General features: G+C 54.6%; 7 protein-coding genes across 7 annotated transcripts in view; 4 read left to right on the top strand and 3 right to left on the bottom strand.

The window, feature by feature from the left end:
• Positions 1-86: 86 nt before the first annotated feature.
• PTSG_09142 (uncharacterized protein) lies at positions 87-5,762 on the top strand (the record flags this gene model as incomplete). The annotated part of the gene is made up of 10 exons (XM_004989339.1): positions 87-236; positions 409-585; positions 750-2,284; positions 2,500-2,848; positions 3,052-3,476; positions 3,813-4,151; positions 4,384-4,524; positions 4,708-4,830; positions 5,019-5,204; positions 5,421-5,762. Exons 1-10 carry the CDS (start codon positions 113-115, stop codon positions 5,760-5,762), a joined length of 3,741 nt encoding a protein of 1,246 aa, XP_004989396.1. The 5' UTR covers positions 87-112.
• A 448-nt stretch (positions 5,763-6,210) lies between these two features.
• On the bottom strand, positions 6,211-6,996 carry PTSG_09141 (uncharacterized protein; the record flags this gene model as incomplete). The annotated part of the gene is made up of 1 exon (XM_004989338.1): positions 6,211-6,996. One exon carries the CDS (start codon positions 6,994-6,996, stop codon positions 6,211-6,213), a length of 786 nt encoding a protein of 261 aa, XP_004989395.1.
• Positions 6,997-7,068: 72 nt separating this feature from the next.
• On the bottom strand, positions 7,069-8,785 carry PTSG_09140 (uncharacterized protein; the record flags this gene model as incomplete). The annotated part of the gene is made up of 2 exons (XM_004989337.1): positions 8,093-8,785; positions 7,069-7,812 (listed from the first exon to the last, which is right to left on the bottom strand). Exons 1-2 carry the CDS (start codon positions 8,639-8,641, stop codon positions 7,069-7,071), a joined length of 1,293 nt encoding a protein of 430 aa, XP_004989394.1. The 5' UTR covers positions 8,642-8,785.
• A 212-nt stretch (positions 8,786-8,997) lies between these two features.
• PTSG_09139 (uncharacterized protein) lies at positions 8,998-10,914 on the top strand. The gene is made up of 5 exons (XM_004989336.1): positions 8,998-9,366; positions 9,512-9,577; positions 9,708-10,118; positions 10,396-10,469; positions 10,591-10,914. Exons 1-5 carry the CDS (start codon positions 9,016-9,018, stop codon positions 10,631-10,633), a joined length of 945 nt encoding a protein of 314 aa, XP_004989393.1. The 5' UTR covers positions 8,998-9,015; the 3' UTR covers positions 10,634-10,914.
• Positions 10,915-10,982: 68 nt separating this feature from the next.
• Positions 10,983-12,503, bottom strand: PTSG_09138 (uncharacterized protein; the record flags this gene model as incomplete). The annotated part of the gene is made up of 1 exon (XM_004989335.1): positions 10,983-12,503. One exon carries the CDS (start codon positions 12,501-12,503, stop codon positions 10,983-10,985), a length of 1,521 nt encoding a protein of 506 aa, XP_004989392.1.
• A 482-nt stretch (positions 12,504-12,985) lies between these two features.
• Positions 12,986-16,537, top strand: PTSG_09137 (uncharacterized protein; the record flags this gene model as incomplete). The annotated part of the gene is made up of 2 exons (XM_004989334.1): positions 12,986-16,222; positions 16,502-16,537. The coding sequence occupies 2 exons, from the start codon at positions 12,986-12,988 to the stop codon at positions 16,535-16,537; spliced, it is 3,273 nt and encodes a 1,090-aa protein (XP_004989391.1).
• A 367-nt stretch (positions 16,538-16,904) lies between these two features.
• PTSG_09136 (uncharacterized protein) overlaps positions 16,905-18,771 on the top strand; it is a gene marked incomplete at its 3' end in the record, with an annotated part of 3,758 nt that continues 1,891 nt past the window's right edge. Inside the window, exons 1-5 of the mRNA XM_004989333.1 lie at positions 16,905-17,081; positions 17,316-17,395; positions 17,513-17,606; positions 17,857-17,954; positions 18,165-18,287. Coding sequence (XP_004989390.1) covers positions 17,045-17,081; positions 17,316-17,395; positions 17,513-17,606; positions 17,857-17,954; positions 18,165-18,287 — 432 coding nt within the window. The 5' untranslated portion in view covers positions 16,905-17,044. The remainder of the gene's footprint in view (positions 17,082-17,315; positions 17,396-17,512; positions 17,607-17,856; positions 17,955-18,164; positions 18,288-18,771) is intronic.

Genomic DNA, 18,771 nt, shown 5'->3' with positions numbered 1-18,771 from the left:
GTGTGTGTGTGTGTTCGTCGCGTTTGGTGTGCGCACTGTCGCAGATTGCCGATTATTCACGGAAAATAAAACCAATTTTCCGAACTTCACACCCAAACAAACAAACAGCGTCATGTCCACCACCAGAGCGACTGTGACGCAGGTGACAGTGACAGTGAACGACCTGCAGCAGGCAGTGTCGACGTTTGGCCTGATGCGGGACGGCGAGCGACATGTCGTCTCATTCTGTCATCAAGGTACACCACTGCTTGCTGAATGTGTGCAGGTTTACGCCAACGCCTCCACCGACCCATGTCTGTTTGTATCCCTTCGTCCCTTGTGTCGTGTCTTTTGGCTTGTGTCCGCGCACTCACGTACACACTTCTCTCTGCTCACGTACGCACTCCTCTTGGGCACTTGCTTTGGTAGGCTCAAGGCTGTTTGAAGAAGGCGTGCGGTGCGGCCATGTCCTCGCAGAAGTTGTTGCAGCCGACGTTGTGGAGACAACAGAGGTACCTCCGGTTGGAGATGACACTGTGACATCTTTGGTGATCCCACAACCAGTGACTCCCGCCCGTCTCATGGACCAAACCTTTGCGCAGAGGCGTAAGTCAATTGTTGCTCATCTCATGCTTACTGACGCCTCATCGTGCTGCCTCTCCCCCCAACAACCCACGTTATGAACCGTCACCGACACCTCCCTACCACCAGCCCAAGTTCAGCCTGCTTGACGCGCTCACAATGGCGCTGCTTGTACACCTGTGTGTTAGTCCGAGGCCATCCTGCGACGCTTGTGTTCCAACACGCGCCCAGGCTACCTCCAGATGTCATACGCCGTCGAGACACCGACATGTGTCTCCTGTTGGCGCAATGCCTGAGCAACGGGGGCAGCAATCAAGAAGTGGCAATTCAACGGCATTTCAACCAAAACCTCGACAAGCGCGACGGATACCACCAGCTGAAGGAGATTGCCTTCACACGCAATGCCGCTGAAAGCCACCACTTCATCGTCGCGTTTGGCAGCGACGATCCGCTCAACGGCGAAGACACGACCCCCGTGTACATCTGCTTCCAGAGCACGCAGACGCTGCAACACGCCATGACGGACATGACGGCGTTTGCCGTCCCTCCAATGAGCGAGGCCATCGAGGGCCGCGTGCATCTGGGCTTTCTTCGCGTGGCTGAGAAGATCCCCGTCGAGCCATTTGTGCGGTTGCTCCACGGGAGTCCAGGTGACAAGAAGAAGTACCGCTTGGTGTTCTGCGGCCACTCGCTCGGCGGTGCGCTGGCACAGCTGGTGGCGTTGCGCGTGCTGCTTGAGTGCCACCAGCACGACGACCGCAGAAACGTGCACGTGGTGACGTTTGGCGCACCTCTTGTCGGAGACAGGGCTTTCGCGCAGCAGTTTGAGCGGGAGATTGGTGGTGCTGGCGTGGCTCACAGCAACTGCCGGTTCCACGTGTACAGCAACGACATTGTCCCACGCGTGCTGACCATGCTCACGCGTGCATTCAGCTCCCAAGCAGACGCTTCTAAGAGGTCATCACTTGTCGCGCAAGTTCTCAACAAGGCCTTCAGCCAGCCAGAGAGCCGCAGCTCATTCTTCGGCAGCCTTACATCTGTCATTTCGCAAAACGCGAAGGGGAGCCTTTGGATGACACTTGCAAGGTACCTTGGCTTCCTTGCGAGCCAAAGCATGCAGAGTGACTATTCGCCCTTTGGCACGTACCTGATTTTTGAGGACTCAAAATGGAATCCATACAACAACCCAAATGAGATTCATGCCGCTTTGTTCAAGACACACACACTTCCGCAGCTGAAGGCCGAGCTCCTCAAAAACCATCTTCTGGACCACTATTGCCAGGGCCACCACTTGAATCGGCATGCATGGTATCCGCAGCAAACACCCCGAATCCCAACATTCACCCAGCATCCCGACTTCTCCGCCCCTCGGAAGTTGATGTTCCAGTCAGACCACTCGAGCACGACATTGACAGCCAACAGCCAACAGCACCATCTCACATTCACTGGCGACGGGTTTGCGTTTGTCACGCACGTGACAAGCTCCCTTGATGGCCACAAGCGCAAGTTCACGCCTGTGCTTCTTGACGGTGGGAAGCGGCTGGAGGTGACGATTTCATGCACGACACAACAGGCAAAGGCCGTGTTTGATGTGCGACTTTACACCGTATTCACAGCGCCTGCGAGCACAGTGCGTGTCGATGTCACTCAACTCTCAAAGTTGCCCTTGTTTGGCAAGCTGGCGCAGGCCGCAAAGCTCTCACGTCACGACGTCATCAACCAAGTATGCTGCGGTTTGTGTGCGTGTGTGTGTGTGTGCGTGTGTGTGTGTGTGTGTGTGTGTGTGTGTGTGTGTGTGTGTGTGTGTGTGTGTGTGTGTGGTGCATTTATGTGTGCTGCACTGATCTGTGGGGCGAACCAAACCTCAAACGCTTACAGGTGTATCTTCCATCACCTATACTCGCATGTTGCTTCTGCCATCACATGTTACTTCTGCAGGCTTTCCTGCTCACCCTGTTCTCAGATAACAAGGCGCAACAAGAAGAGGTGCTACAGATCCTTGCGCAGTTGGAGGAGGGCGATGTAACACCGGCTGCGAAGCGGTGGCAGGAGAGGGGCAAGGACGAGCCTGCAGCGGCCCTGCGTGAAGTCGTTGGCTCCACGATTTCGATCGAAGAACTCAAGTATCAGGACGAGCGCACAAAGCCACTGCAGGAGGCCATTCAAGTCATGGCGGAGCAAGAGGGCGAGGACCAAGATACAGGTGCCTTGGTAGATGCAAGCAAGCATGTATTTGGAGTGGACACCGCAGACGCGAAGGCTTTGGCGGGCAAAATGAGGAATGCAGGTGAGGATGTGTGTGTGTGTGTGTGTGGTTGCGTTGTGTTGTCGTGAGTTTGGTGTGGGCATTTCATTGCAACAAAAGGGTTGTGCAGCAAACTCCACTTTGAAGGCGCTTTTGTGCTGTTCTTGTTGCACTCATCGATGTCAATTCTCACCTCAGTTATTGTTCCTCGTGCGACTTTCAACGTGGTTCATGGCACCTGAAAGTGCACAAGCATCAGGTGTATGATCAGCCCGCTGGAGGAGCATGTGCAGACAGGCAGGAACAACGGCTGCCGTACCAACGCGCCTCAGAATGGTTCCGGAATGACAAGAGCACGTGTGCACAGGATGCGCTCCGAGCGGTTTCGTGGTCAACACTGGACGTGCTCGCGCGTACGGGGTACCCAGACATTGCTGTTAAGAAGGGGCCTGGCATTGTCGCGCTAACCACTGCCATCACTATCATCATGGCTGGCCTTGCCTTCTTTTCGCTTGGTGGGTTATTTGCGGGCATCTACTTCCTGTTTGCAGAGGTTGGCGGCCTCACCATGCTGACAGGCAGCATCGCTGCATTTCTACTTGCGGGAGTACTTGGGGATGTTCTGGACAAGTTAAACGAGAATCAGGCGGAATACCAGAAGAATCTTCAGGTGCGGTGTTGTGGGCATACTTGTGTGTGTGTGTGTTTGTGTGTTGATGTTTGTGTGTGTGTGTGTGTGTGTGTGTGTGTGTGTGTGTGTGTGTGTGTGTGTGTGTGCGTGTGTGTGTGCGTGTGTGTGTGCGTGTGTGTGTGTATGTGTGTGGAGAAGGGGGGGGGGTGGGTACACGACAAACAGTGTGTACGTGCATGCACGGACGTCAATGCAATTTCATTCGCAGCATGCCAGAGCACTGCTCACACACATGTACGGCACACGCACCAACGTACACACGCACAAACGTACGCGCTAACACGCAAATCACCCACTGCTATGGTACCAAAACAGCTGATGCTTCAACTACTTGGCCTGGATGAGAACGAGGATCTGCCGGTCGACCCAACGTACTTTGCTGAGAAGGCCATTGTGCAAAAGGGGATTGCACAGAAGGTGAAAGCGATTGTGGGCCACAGCATCGACCCAGCCGCCCTGATGTCTGCGGAATTCCGGGCCAGGTACTTCTCCAAACTCAAGCAAGGCGATCCCCTGTTCAATGTGAAAGACGACGACACAGCGCGCAAGCGGGCGTTGCTGTTCCTCCGCGACGTCTGGCTCATCTTCCGCCTGCGAGAACTGATGGCAGGGACGTTTATGTTTGGCGTCGTCGGAACCAGCAAGACGGGCAAGGTGTGTGCTTGTGTGTGTGTTTGTGTGTGTGTGTACATGCGTGCGTGCGTGCTTGTGTGTGTGCGTGTGTACGTGCTTGTACGTGCGTGCGTGTATGTGTGTGTTGTGTGTACGTGCACGTGTGTGCATGAGCTTGCATGGGAGTCGCTTCCAATGCGTCTGCCAACTCCTGCAAACACTCGTTTGTTCACTCCACCCTGGCGTCATGCGTGGCATGCGTTCTTCACTTCAGAGCACGTTCCTCTCTCGGCTCAAGTTCAAGTCCAACCCCGACTTCGCCGTCAACTCGACGCGCATTGAGTTCTACAAGTGGCCCGCCGCCCGGCACTTTGTCTTTGTTGATTTCCCGGGCAGCGACGATGCAACCAAGAAGGTGCGGCGTGCCATGTAGTTACTGCTGCTGATGATGTTGTTGTTGTTGCTGATGTTGTTGTTGCTGTTGTTGTTGATGCTGTTACTGAAAGGGGCGAATAGCGTTTGACGTGTTGCGGTGTATGTACTGGCTTCCTCACATATCTCGACATCTCGGTTGTTTTGCATATCCATCCAATTACAGGTCGAAGAGGCGTTTGCTGCGCACTATTCAATCGTCGATGCCTGCATCTTCGTCGTTGAGGCAGACAAGCCAAACACCCGCACGTGTCAAAGGACGCACTCCTGGCAACTCTCCGACGAGAGGGTACGAAATAATTTTTGTGAATGTGTGTGTGTGTGTGTGTGTGAATGTGTGTGTGTGTGTGAATGTGTGTGTGTGTGTGTACGTGTGGTTTTGTAAGAGGTGTGTGTGTGCAACTCAAAAATTATCTCAAGGCCACTTTGAGACTTGCGTTGATGTTTCGTCACCCACCACCCGTGACATGGATGCAGGTGCCCATTTTGCTGTGTTTGAACAAGGCGGACTTGCTGCTCCCGCGCCCCCTTCAGCAACAGCAGGATGAACTGCCAAGTGCTCAGTCACCAGACTCTGCTGCAGCCGAGGTGACCTCTCCAGTGGACGACGACGATGATGATGATGATGACGGATATGATGATTTCGAGGACTTTGGCCCTTTGGTACGAGTCGTGTCATTGACTGGGTGCACGCACGCACACACAAGCACGCATCAACAAGCATGCACGCGCACATGCGTGTGCGTGAGGCTAGCCAGAGAGCGAGTGTGTGTGTGTGTGTGTGTGTGTGTGTGTGTGTGTGTGTGTGCTCGTGTCAGTATCCTCTAAATGTTTCTCACTGCATGGGTCTGTTTTGTGTTCTGGGTTGTCATGGTGCAGACACCGTTGCGTACACCGGAGGAGCTGCACGACATCCTGCGGGAGAAGATACGGCTCACCCTAGGAGGCGCCAATCCACACGTGACCATTGACAAGGACTCTGGCCTCCACACTGTCGAAGTGCAACGCGCGTCTGGAGACAAGCAGACGTTCTCAACATGCCTGACGTGTTTTGCACCGCACCTTGGTCCAGTTGTGAAGCCTTCGGACCTCCAAGAACGCGCCATCGTCACGCCAAAGGGCGTCTTGAAGAAGTGGCTGTTCCCCACGCTCAAGGCGTGCGAGATTCCCGTGGAGGAACCAGAGTACAAGGAAATCCTCGCATACCTCAGACGACGATAGTGGTGTGCTTGTGTTGGGAGGGGAAGGTTGTGTGTGTGTGTGTGTATGTTATGTTGTATGTGTGTGTGTGTGTGCTGGGTGTGCTGGGTGTGTGTGTGTGTGTGTGGCGTGTGTGTGAGTGTGTGTGTTGGTTGCATGGCCCCACTCTTCGCAAACGCACTGGAACTTGTGTTTGGGCGTTGTTTGTTGCTTCCCACTGTCGCTTTCGTTGCACCTCGCGCTGTTTTGCGCCGCGTTACTTGCTTGGTAATGCGTGCCTTGTTTCGTTTTCTCCCACAGGTCTGGTTACAATGTCGCGGTTTCGATAACATATGTTGCTCTAACATAAAACGAGATACCGCGAAGCAGGTGAACAGATCAGAGCGTGCAGGTGCAGGCACACAAAGACAAGACACACACACACACACACACACACATACGCACAGCAGTACATGAACACCGGAGAAGCTTAAGCTTCATCCTTGCCAACAACAACATCATCATCACCGTCATCATCATCATCACCATCATCCCCCTCCGCCTGCAGTGGCACGTCCTCCTCCATCAGCAGTTGCACTGCAGCCTCCGCCAGGCCGTCAACCGCGTCCAATCCGGCCCTTGAAGTGTCCACGCCAGCAGCAGTAGTAGTGATGTTGGTGGTGGCATTGGTGGTGGTCGTGGTGGTCGTCGTTGATTGGCCGAGGATGACGTCGAGCAAGTCATCGGCTCTTTGTTGAAGCTCCTCCACACTGGATGCGCCACGACCACCATCATGTTGCTGCTGGTGTTGCACTGGTGCGGGCTGTATTTCGGGTGCAACGTGTGGTTGAGAGGGCGCTTCGCTGTGTGCGGCGGGCTGTGAAGGGGACAACGTCGATGACACGGTGGTGCGCGGTGCCTGACGAGACGTCCCACTCTCAAACAAAACGGCGCGTTGTTGTGTCGCCACCTTGTCCGCGTGGTCAATGAGCGCCTGTACGACGGTGTGGGCACCTCCGCTGCAGGCCATGGAGATGTCACCGATGCTGCACAATAACCGCTGCCTCACATCGGACGTGGCTGTGCCAGATGCGTCCTGCCGGGCCATGCGTGCCCCGAGGAGAGCCCACACCAGCTCCATCGGCTGCAGGTCCGAGTAGCGTGGCGGCGTGAAGGCAACCTCGTGGTCTTGCTGCCGCGCCAGCGATACAAGCTCCGGCACGCAGTGTGCTCTGATCCATTTGCTCGCGAGGCGCCTCAACGTGTCCACATGCATGTGCGGCCCAGCACCCGGCACGTGTGCCCGTTTGCGTTCATGGCTACTGGCATCAGCCTCCACAGCCGGCTACTACTCATCACGGCTGTCGCTGCTGCTACTGCTGCCTGCAACTCCAACACCATCATCGTTACCTTCACCACCACTACTATCACCGCCACTTGTTGATGCTGCTGCCACTGGTTGTGATGTCAATGGTGTCCCGGTCCCAATCTCCGCCACAGCTTCCTCCACTGTCTCGGCGCCCGTCGGTGGCGCCGTCAGGAACCCGAGCAGGTCCGCCTTGCTTGCGATCGCAACGTATGGGATGTGCAGAGGGAAGAGCTTGCGGTGTGCTGCGTGGTCCATGATGATGAGGCTTGGTTGGTGCAGGCTCGGGAGCAGCTGGGACACCCAGTACTGGCGAAAGCTCGTCGTATCGACGGCCTTGCTATCATCCGTCGTGTGGGAATCACTCCGCTCGTTCATCTTTTGCATCATCGTCATCAGCGTCATCATCTTCGCCTTCCTCTTCTTCCTGTTCTTCGTCGTCGGATCACCGCCCTCTCCCTTCCGTCGCTTCGCCTCATCAGGATCAGCCACCCATGCTGTGCCCTCAACAATGCCTGCCTGCTGCTGCGGTGTGCACGGCTGCGAGGGGTCGGCGGAGCGTGGGTCGCGGTTCTGAATGGCCAGCACAACACGCATGCGAGGGCCGTTCGTCTTCGTGGTCTTCTCCTGCTCAGCAGCGTTCCATTGGTGACTGGGATCGTGGGTGGACAGCCGAACAGAGCTGTCGTTGGTTGCTGCTTGCACGTACGCTTCGTCCAGATACACCTGTAACGCACGTCATGAAGTGACACGTAACATGTTAGGGTAACACGACTGGCAAAAGGCGGCGCGTGGAGGGCGAGGGAGCGAGTAGGGGGCGAGGTGGCGAGGTGGCGAGTAGATTCATCGGTGCACACACACATACACACACACACACAGACAAAGACAAAGACAAAGACAAAGACACACACACACACAGACCCCCCCCCCACACAAAGACACACACACACATACACCCCCCCCCTCCCACACACACGCGCACACACACACACACACACACACGCACCTCGCGCAGCTGTTGTTCGGGAGGCCGCTCGCGGTTCTTGAACAAGGTGTGGAGATAGTCGGCGAGCTTGTCGAGATGGGTTGTCGGTCGTGCCTTTCTCTCATCCCTACCCTGAGTTTGCAAGTATCCGGATCGCACCAAGAACCGCTGTGTGGCCCTCCTTGCGGCCTGGAGGTCTCTGTGCTCCGGCTGGCTCGTGAGTGGGTTCACCTTCACAGACAGCACCCCGCTCTCAATGAGGTGCTTCGTGAGTTGCGTGGCATTGATGACCCGGCCGCTGCTCTGCGCTTGTGTGGTAAAGTCTCTGACAAGCCTGGTCACGCGCTCCGTGAACGGGACACGCTGTGGCTTTGCGCTTGTGCCCCGGTTGTTGGTGATCTTGAGGCTGTTGGGGCGCTTGCCAGCCTCCCGCTTCATTCGATTCCACTTGCTCAGCAGCAGCTTCACCGTTGCCGCTGAACACCCGAGCATGACGGCGACTTCCTTCGGCAAGTCTCTTGTTGCCATCTTGCCACCCGTGCGTGCCGCCTTCCTCCTTGCTCTCTCCATCTCGTGCTCGTGCTTGAGAAAGGTGTACAGGTGCAGCACCAGGAGGCACTCGCGCTCGGACAGCGCTCCACAGCTCCACGGCCTCGCAGCTTCCGGAAATGGCGCATGTCTCCATCCACAGCTCCTCGGGTGGCAGGTATTTCGGGGTCCTCTTCTTCACAGCAGCAGCAGCAGCAGGCGCCGCCCCTTGCCTCTTTGCCTTCTTGCGCAGGTGTCGTCGCTCCTCATCCTCCATCTCTGCCACCAGGGCTGCTGCCTCATCCTCAGATGCGACAACAAAGTCCTCATCGTCGCAGTTGTTGTTGGTGGCACCAATTGTAGAAAATTTGCCATGATGTGTCACTTCTTTCAAACACCACAAACAGTAGCCAGATATGACTGCCTCCAACAACCACAACAAACAGCACCACCAGCAGCTGATGCACGAACAGCAGCAGCGTCGCGGTGGTAGTGAGCCACCGGCACGGCCACCGGCGCCTGCGGTGGAGGCGGTGCTTGCTGCCGCGCACAACGCAAGTGCACGCACGTCTCGCGTTGGTGGTGGTGGCACGCTGCCGGGCCTGAAAGGAGTGCCATTGGCGCACGGAGGGGCGCAGCGGCTGGACGTGTACCTCAACGGGGAGCATCTCATCTTTGCCAGTGCAAACCTCGAGCACTGCCTGCGCATCTCCCGCATCACCCGGCAATGGGACCTCATCGACCGTGCAGCCTTTGACGGTGTGTATGTTGGGGGTGCGTTTGGGGGGGGGTTGGGTGGGTATGTGTGTGTGTGTGTGTTGTGTGTGTGTGTGTGTGTGTTGGTGGCTGCAGCGGATTGCACAACGCGACTGCGCTTACGCTGTCGCTCACCTGATTCCGTCTGCGTCGCAGGTGTTTGGCATTGAAGATGTGGAGCTCATCCCCCTCCACCCATCAACACTTCCAAAGAAACTCAATGTACGTACGTGTGTGTGTATGGCCCTGTGTCATGTTCAGAATCGCGAATGGAGAGAACAACCTCACCACCTCCCATTCACAACACCGCCTCCCACCCGCTACAACCGCCACCTCACTGCAACTGCTCCAGGCGCAGTCTGCGGTGCCGCGAACGGCTGTGCCGGCGTCCGTGTGCTGCAGCGACCGGAGCGTCGTGGTGAAGGAGCAGCCGCGGCGGTCGGCGCACGTGGCCGCGGACACATTGGCCAAACTGCAGCGCCGCAGCCTTCCAAATGGGGAAACCCGCAGCACCAATGGCCGTGGTGGTGGTAATGGTGGTGGTGACGGTGAGAAGGGAGAGGCGCATGCTGGGACAGAGGCAGGTGCCATAAACGGTGGCAGCCGTGGGACAAGCACTGCGACAGAGCAGAAAGATGGTAACAAAGGTGGTGGTGGTGTGGCTGATGGCTGTGCTGGTGTTGATGAAGAGGACGATGTGACGCCTCCGCTTGATCCGGCCACACGCCGCATATGGGATCGATTGCACAGGAGACACGTCAAGGTCAGATTTGTGGTTGTGCGTGCGTGTATGTGTGTGTGTGTGTGTGTGTGTGTGTGTGTGTGCGTGTGTGTGTGTGTGTGTGTGTGTGTGTCTTTCCTTTCTTGCTCACGCTCATACCCACAAGCACGCACTTCCTCTCTGCCCGCGCCCGCCACATGTGTAATTGAACTCGTGCACCGCCTCTTGACCTTCTCCTACTTCTGTCCACGTCAACGTCAACTCTCTCTCACCCCCTCCACCCTCCACCCTCGTGCTGTCGATGATGACATGACGACAGGAGATCAAGAAAATGTTTTCGCTGCAGCAGGGCGGCGGGTTCCTCTTCTCCCTCTCAGGACACATCCTCATGAGGTGGTGTGCTGTTTTGGGGTGTGTTTGTGTGAAAACGTATGTTCGTTGGATGACACCCACAACTTCACGCCGCACACTCACATACGCTCTCACGCGCGCATACGCCAACAAACACCCACAGGCTCACCGATATCAGACACCAACTGCCCATTGAATGGTCGTGAAGCGCAGCACACCGCCTGCTTCATCTGTTGCTCGGCACATACATACGCACACACGCATACACACACGGCACCTTCTATCCTCCCGTCTGCAATGACACACAAGTCACTGCGTACCCCCCCCCCCCCTCATTTCACAGTTTGTACGAACTTGCAACGTGTTTATTTCTCTGCTCAGAGAGGCCGACAGCTTAAGGGGGGGGGGGTGCCGCCCAAACAGAATCGAACACCCCGAAAACACTCAAGGTTCCAAAACAAAAACAAAAAAAAAAAATGAAAGGTGGCACGTTGCCAGACTTGACACATCTCATGTCAACGTGACACCAGCTTGCACAAGAGCAGCATATCCGTGTTACACAGCTTGCTCGGGATGTGAAGTTAATCTGGTGCCGTACTGGACTTGGGGTTTGCCCTTTTCCAAAGGGGTGACGGCAGAAGCAGTGTCATCATCTCCGGTTGTCGGGTCATTGCCGTGTGAAGCCATGCGTTGGACAGACTGTTCTGTGGCTTTGGGACCACCAAATTTGGTGGTTGGGGGGCGACTGTCCAGCTTGCCAGGCACTTCTTCTCGCTCTGGGTGGAGTGACTGTTGCTCCTGAACCTGCTTTGACAACCTGCCAAAGTACTCCATCAATACGCCATCCTTGACGGTCACAAAAGCAACATTGTTTCGGTGGCTGCTGCAACAAAATGCGAGGGGAAGCATGACAAGACCTGCCATGATAAAAACGACCTGGAGCAGCGTTCCAATCCCAGGGGCGTTCAGTGAATCCAGTGAGAACGACACGGCGAGATATACTGTTGGTGAAACTAAACCCACGACGGTCGCCCCGAGCATCCACCAAAACACGCGATCGAAATTCCATGGAAGCGACGTGATGGGGGCACAATACCCTGTCTGTTCGTTCTGTCGCCTTGATTTCGGTGGCTGTTTGTCCAGGAACCCAACGAAGGCGTTGATCGCGAATAGAATGATCTGCAGTGCGCCGTAAGCAGAGCCGAGCACCGAGCTCACGCGGCTGAATTCAAAAGGGTGCAGGCGTCGACAGTCAAAGTAGAATGGGGCTTTCAAAAATGGCACTTCCGTGCAGTTGACGGGCTCAGAGTTGTGACTAACTCGGTTAGGGTTCGAGACGAAACAGTCATAGCCTTCCAAGCAGACTGCAGTCGACACTTGGTCTTGAAGCTCATAGACGACGACGCACCCCATGCCCATAAACATGAACACGAGACAACCCACTAGCAAGTACTTGCCACTTGGTCCGAGTTTTCGATTTGCAATCCGAAGGGAGTTGTGTGTCCCCGTTTTCACCTTGACGCACGTAAACGCAGTCACAAGCACTTTGGTGAGCAAGGTGGCCTTGTCCTTTTCTTCGTACTCAAACGGGTCGTCTGGCATGGGGTCTGTTTCAAAGACTGAGCCACTGGACTCCACATCGTCGTCGTCGTCGTCGTGAATGTTGCAAGGCAACCATGCACAGTCACAACACAGGGGCTTCAACCATGCATACCCACAACGACAACAACACCCCTGATCGTCTGATTCTCGTGTGTGACGCGTGGATGTGCTTTGTTTCTTGTCGAATTTGGCCTTGTTGCAGATCACCAGCAGCACGGCCAGAGCTGCGGCTCCGGCTGCTCCCAGAAGGAGGCCTTCGAACAGCTCATACCGCCCTCCTCGGGTCGGTTGCGTGACGTCAAAGTCTTTCGGTGTCAATGCACCGTACGCCGCTGCCACTAGGGCTCCGAATGAAAGCACAGAGAGGGCGGCAGGCCAAAACGCAAAAACAGCTCGTGTGCAGTTACGCCAACACGTTCGGCAGTAGCCCTCCTGTTCTTCCCCATTTTGCTCCAGCAGTCGCTCATTCACCATTCTCCGTAAGTTTGCAGTGACACAATGATGCGCGCTGATAGTTCAGGAAAAGAAAATGCACAACTCAACCCGAAGCATTGCCTGAGTTTGAGCTCCACGTGAAAAGCACCAGAGGCATCGAAAATTGGCGAAACAAGCACCTCAAATAGGAAACCGAAGCACACAGGACATGCAACCCGGACATGCAGGTGTCCGATGTCCGGTTTTCCGCCCAAACAGGGAATGGGCGGGCCGGTTGCTAGCGTTTGTCAAACACAGAAAATTAGCCGAGATGTGCTGATGTGACCCGCATGGGTTCGTCTTGTGTGCGTGAGCGTGAAAACTTGGTTGTGCGTGTGTGTGTTGTGTGGTTGTGCGTGTGTGGTTGTGTGTGTGGTTGTGTGTGTGTGTGTGTGATGTTCTGACCATTTCTGTCTTGACCAATTTCGGTTCAAGTGAGTTCCTCTCCGAACTTTGGCTTCCAACAACACAACAGACCATCCATGGGCCCTCTGTTGTCACAGCCACTGTCTGAGCGACAGAAGGCAGTCAAAAGAATCGGCCTCCACCTCAGTCAGCCCAAACCACTGGATCAGTGCGACGTGGACGTGGATAGTGCTTTGGCCATGAGCATCTGTGCATACTCTGACAACCCGCTCCACACTCTCCGACAGCTAAATGGTCTTCCACACAAGGTTCGACACGTAAAACGTGGTCAGACAAGTGAAAGCTTGAATCAACAGTGGATAATCGGCGCAAATGCGGACGAAAGCGTGTTCTACATTGGCTTCAAGGGAACCACGGACGCGACAGATTGGTGGAAAAACGCACGGTTGACTCAAACGCATAAGTCCTTGGGCAAGGTACACTCAGGCTTTCTCTCTTGCGCCGAAGAGTTCCCACGGGAAATCGTTCAGCAGGTGCTAAACGAGAATAAAAAGGTTGTGGTGACGGGCCACTCCAAAGGAGGAGCCGTGGCCCAAACGCTTTGCATATTGTTGCTGGAAGACCTCGTTCACGTGTCACGAGACAAATTGGTGTCCAATCTCAGATGCGTCACATTTGCATCACCTCTCGTCGGCGATGAGCAAATTGCAAAGTGCATCAAAGCTCGCTGGGGAGATATCTTCTTTCACATTGTCAATGACGGGGACATAGTCCCACTTGTCATGACGCTCTACCAACAACGCATTGCTGACGGCCTGAGTTCCGCAGCGCATAAGTTTGCAGAATTGTTGAAGGAGCTTGCCAAAGGCACATCTGTACTGCAGGTTGTTGCGACTCTTGCAGACCACGGCCCACTTCCGGCCAAACTTGCCGCTGCTGCACTCCGAGTGACATCAAGCGTGCTGCAAGCCGGCGCGCGTGAAATAGGTCATCGAGTATTTCGTGTGAAATACTATCCGTTTGGGAGCGTCTACAAACTCAGGGCACGCACAGTAGTTTGTATATTACCCACACCCGTGTCCTTTCGCGAGGAAGATGACGTTGACGGCACTCCCCATTTCTATGACGAGGAAATGATACCACCAGAACTAAATCGTACAGATTCAGGAGGCTTTCCTTCACACAGCCAACTCCTGGCAGCCCACAGTTTGGGCACGTATGCAGTGCGTTTGAAGTTGCAACCAACTGTCTCATGCCAGCCCCAACACGCACCCGATTTTCCGTTCCAGGGAGCTTTTCTTTGCCCAAGAGACATTCGCGTTCATCTGGCCGTCCACTCAACTACTCGCCTTGTAGTTGAGCTACAGGGAAAGAAACTGTTCATGGCACGTGAAATGAGGCCAACAAGAACAACAGACGGCACTTCTAAGCCAGCCCAAGCTCAGGTGGCTTTTCTCAGTGGCATCAGCAGTGCACGCTTTGAGTTTCCTTCAGTTGTTCTGGAGCCTGCCATGGAAGAGTATGCATTTTCACTCATGACAGTCTTGGATGAGGAATGTATTGTGACCATTCGCCGTCAAGACATCAGAGATCACAGATTGAGCGAAGGCAACAAATGCCTGCACCCTATGTTTGACAGACTGACGAGTTCTGAAGTTGTCCACGCTGCGTTGGTCCGCGCACTCCTCATCTTGTCGTGTCATCACCGAAAAAATGCCGCTCATCTTGATGCGCAGCATACTCACGCCGTCAAGCATACGGTTTCCACGTTGGACTGCATTTTTGAAACAGCGCAGCTCGCCCCTTTTCTTGACCTTCCCGAAGTGTCGCGTCCTTTTCTTGAAAACGGTGTTCGTCGCTGTAGATCTGCAAAAGAGTGTACAGAAAGACGAAATGAAGTTGCTGTGGCGTTTGTTGACTTGCTGGAGACTGCCATGACTTGCGCTGAAACAAGACGCACCCTCAACAAGACCTCGTTCACTCCATGGGAGAAAACCGTGTTGACAAGGTTGTACAAGTTTGCGGAAAAGGAGGACGCGTCGCTCAACGTCATCGAACGAGGGCCTCGAGGTAAAAGTTCAAGCGTGCGTGTGGGTGCGCCAACAGTCAATCTCTTCCCTGACGGCTCCGAGTTCATGCCATCGGAAATGGCAGACTCATTGAGGCAGCGCGGCCCAGCTGCGGTGGCGTCAATCTTACTGCGTGCGCAAACTGCCCTCGCAATTGTTTCTGCGTCACTCGAACGACGATCTCTTGACGTGTGGAGCACCAACCTGAAGATACACAAGCAGGATGACCTGCAACGTACAACTGCTCAAGTTCAAGATGCGTTCTCAGAGCTATATGCAAGCACAACCCTCAATTGGTGGAACAAAGTCCACGCGAGCCTGTTTTTCGTGTCGAGGGATGTGTGGAGATGGTTTATGACTCAGTTCACCGTGTCGTCTCTTCGGGAAGTCGCTCATTTGATGGCTGGGCTCAAAGACACACAAGGCCAGCCCATCTCAGATGAAGGATTGTGCGTCGATCTGCTTGGCCTCGAACACCTTTTGACACTTCGTGTTGAGACAGCTGCCGCCATTTCCGGCCTTCAGAAGCGCGAGCTCTTGTCCAAAAGCTTTGCTCAGTTGCCATCAGCCCTCAAAAAAGGGGATCATCGCATCCTGAAGTCCAACTTGCAGAAGAACACCGCCATTGAAAGCTGGGACCTGATCCGCGCCCATTGCATGATCCATGAGCTGCGGCTTGGGCTGTCTGGAAGGCTTCACATTGGCGCTGCTGGCGCAATGAACCTGGGAAAGTCTTACATGCTCAAACAGATCTTTTCTGCGAACACCAATCCGGGGCCACACGATCATCACAGAAATTCATCCCTATCAACCCATGTGGAGGGTGACATTGTTCTTCTTGACTTTCCTGGCATTGACGACACAGGCTCAGTCGTGAGCCACGTCTTTCAAGATGGCATTGCTGCAGTGGACCTGCTGATTCTGATTGTAGAAGGGACGAAGGTTCGAGCAAATGCAACGGTCGACGTTCTTCGGGCTGCATTGCTTCAGTCCTCTGTGCCGGTTCTCATATGTCTGCATCGAGCAGATCAGTGGAGGGGTGAGCATAGCTCGCAGGCCGACTTTATCGCCAGTCTTCAAGATTCCAAGGACAAGGTCCAAGATCTGCTTGCACGTGCCAATATTCCCTTCGATACAGAGCGCGTAACTCTCGTGCCCACATGCTTCACTGTGCAGCAGCCTCAGGAGGAATTAGCACGAGATCTGCGAGCTGCCGACGTTTGGGACCTCGTGGATGTTCGGAATTGGATCGCTCAACACTCAACGACGCCGATTCCAAATCAAGTAAGCTCGACTTGGAAAGCTTGTGGGAGCGGCCGGACAGAAGCTGTTGATGAAGACATCCTTTGACCTTGTGACCGAAGCATTGCGGCAAAACTCTGGCGATATGGTCGTGTGACAGGGTTACGTACCATGTTTGATTGCTTGTTGTCTAATTACTTAATTAGTGTTGGCTCTGTTGAAAGAGGTCTCTTTGTCACTTGTCTCCTTGTCCCTCTTGTAATCCATTCTGTTTCGTCACCAAACCCACCTTTGAGCAAGGTCTCTTCTGCCTACTTTCAGAACTTTTTCAGTTTTAGGTTGCTCTTGACCTCTTGACGTATCATCTCGCCTTCTTGTGTTGTTTCAGTCTTAATTCCTTGACATGACGCTAAAAGTTGCAGTTGAAAGTTTGAATAGCGGACCTTGCACACCCACACACACACACACACACACACACACACACACACACACACACACACACACACACACACACACACACACACACACACACACACACACACACACACACGTTATACACACACACACACACACACACACACACACACACACACACACACACACACACCCCACACAAATCCACGCTCGATTCCGCTCCTCCACAACTCCTACCTGCTCCCTCGAATTCCGAACCGCAACATCGCTGAAGATTTCCACCAAATTTCTCCAGCACCACCTGAGTCAGCAGTTTTCTGCGTCTTGTGCCTTTTTTTTTTGCTCTTTCTTTTTCCTGCACCTGCGCCAACAGCCAACAACCACACACGAGTTCGCCTTCATTCACACAGTCACCACAGCTGCACACCCACGCCAACAACCAAACCAACCATGAGCGTTCAAGGAGCCATCCGCTCAAGGAAGCGCGGTGCGTCACGCGTGCGTGTGTGTGTGTGTGTGTGTGTGTGTGTGTGTGTGTGTGTGTGTGTGTGTGTGTGTGTGTGTGTGTGTGTGTGTGTGTGTGTGTGTGTGAAGGGCCGAACGAGACGCACTCGCACACCCACGCACGCTCCCCAACATTCACCGTCATGCACATGCAAACTCGTGCATGTGCTCTCACGTGTCTGTCGCTCACGTGACGTGGTTTCTTTGCCGGTTACAGATGAGAAAGTCAAGTTTGATCCCAACACGTTCCGCGACGAGCTCGTGAGCGGCATCAACTCCTGCAGCAACATCGAGGAGGTGCGTTCAGTTAGTTGAGCACGTGGTACATCAACTCACGTGGCGGACACCCACAGACTTCAATACACGCCGCAGGCACAACTGACGCGTTTGTTGTTTCCCTTGAATTGTCGCCAGGTCAAGAACTACCTCGTTGCCCAGGGCGACTCCATGGACTACCGCCGCTATGCAGAACAGTTCTTCGACATCTTCATTGCCGGCGGCATCCTCGGTGTGTGTGTGCATGTTAGCGTGTGTTGTGCTGCGTGTGTTGTGCTGCGTGTGTGTGCGTGTGTGTATGTGCGAGTGTGCGGGTGTGTCGTCGTCGCTGTATTGCTCTTTGTATGTGCGTGTACATGTGGATTGCGTCCTTTGTGTCGTTCGTTCGCGGATCCCATTTGAGTGGTGATCAGCACTTCTCGATCCCCCCTTGTTTCTCATCATCCCTCATGTTGCCACCACGCCCAACCACACCACCCCAGCACCTGGCGGCTCCGTGATTGAGTGCGAGAAGGGCGAGGCAGAGTTCTGCGTCTTCAAGACGGACGGCAGCGACGAGCAAATCAAGGAGTACTTTACGGTGCGTGCGTGGTTGATACGTATGCGTGGATGATGCGTATGCGTGTGTGTGTGTGTGCGTGTGATGGTGTGTGTGTGTGTGATGGTGCGTGCGTGTGAGTGCAAGTGTGTACTCTTTATTTCTTGCTCAACATGCGCCGTCACTTGCTGCCACCTCTCTTTCCTTTGCCACACGGCCTTTTTCTTCCAACACACTTACACACACATGTAGGCGCTCAACGAAGTGCTGCAGCGGTTCAAGTACCTGATGGTGTCGCTGGAGAAGGAGGAGATGCCAAAGGTCCTCCGCTTCATCAAGGCTTTCTCCCCAGAAAACATGCACAAGCTCGCAACGGTACGTGTGTGTGTGTGTGGATACGTGTGTGTGTGTGTGTTTGTATATATGCTTTTGCGTGTGTGCGTGTGTGTGTGTATGTGTTGTCGTATGTCTGCATCTGCATGTCTCTCTTGTGCTCTCAATATGCCCCGTTTCATGCGTCTGATCCACCTGTCCATCTGAGTATCCTGTCTCATCCACCACCTCAACCCCCCCCCCAACTTTCACACACACCCTTCAACGCGCGGCGGGCAAGCGTGTCCAAGAAGCCAGCAGCAACCGATCGGCTGGAAACGTTGCCCTGCTGTCGACGCGATTGCCGTTCCTCAGCCCTCACGGCGTCCAACAGTCCCTGTGTTGGCATCTCGCCACGCTCGTCGCGCAGCTTTTTCTTCCAGTGCCTCCAACTCTTCCTGGTCCTCTTCGATTTCGCCCAGCAGGCCTGACCTTACAACATCAATCAGGACCCACATGCCGACGAAGCTGAGCTCAGCTTGTATGA

This window comes from Salpingoeca rosetta (assembly GCF_000188695.1).
Source record: "Salpingoeca rosetta unplaced genomic scaffold supercont1.29, whole genome shotgun sequence".
NCBI lineage: Eukaryota > Choanoflagellata > Craspedida > Salpingoecidae > Salpingoeca > Salpingoeca rosetta.
This window is presented reverse-complemented; position numbering and strand designations above follow the sequence as displayed.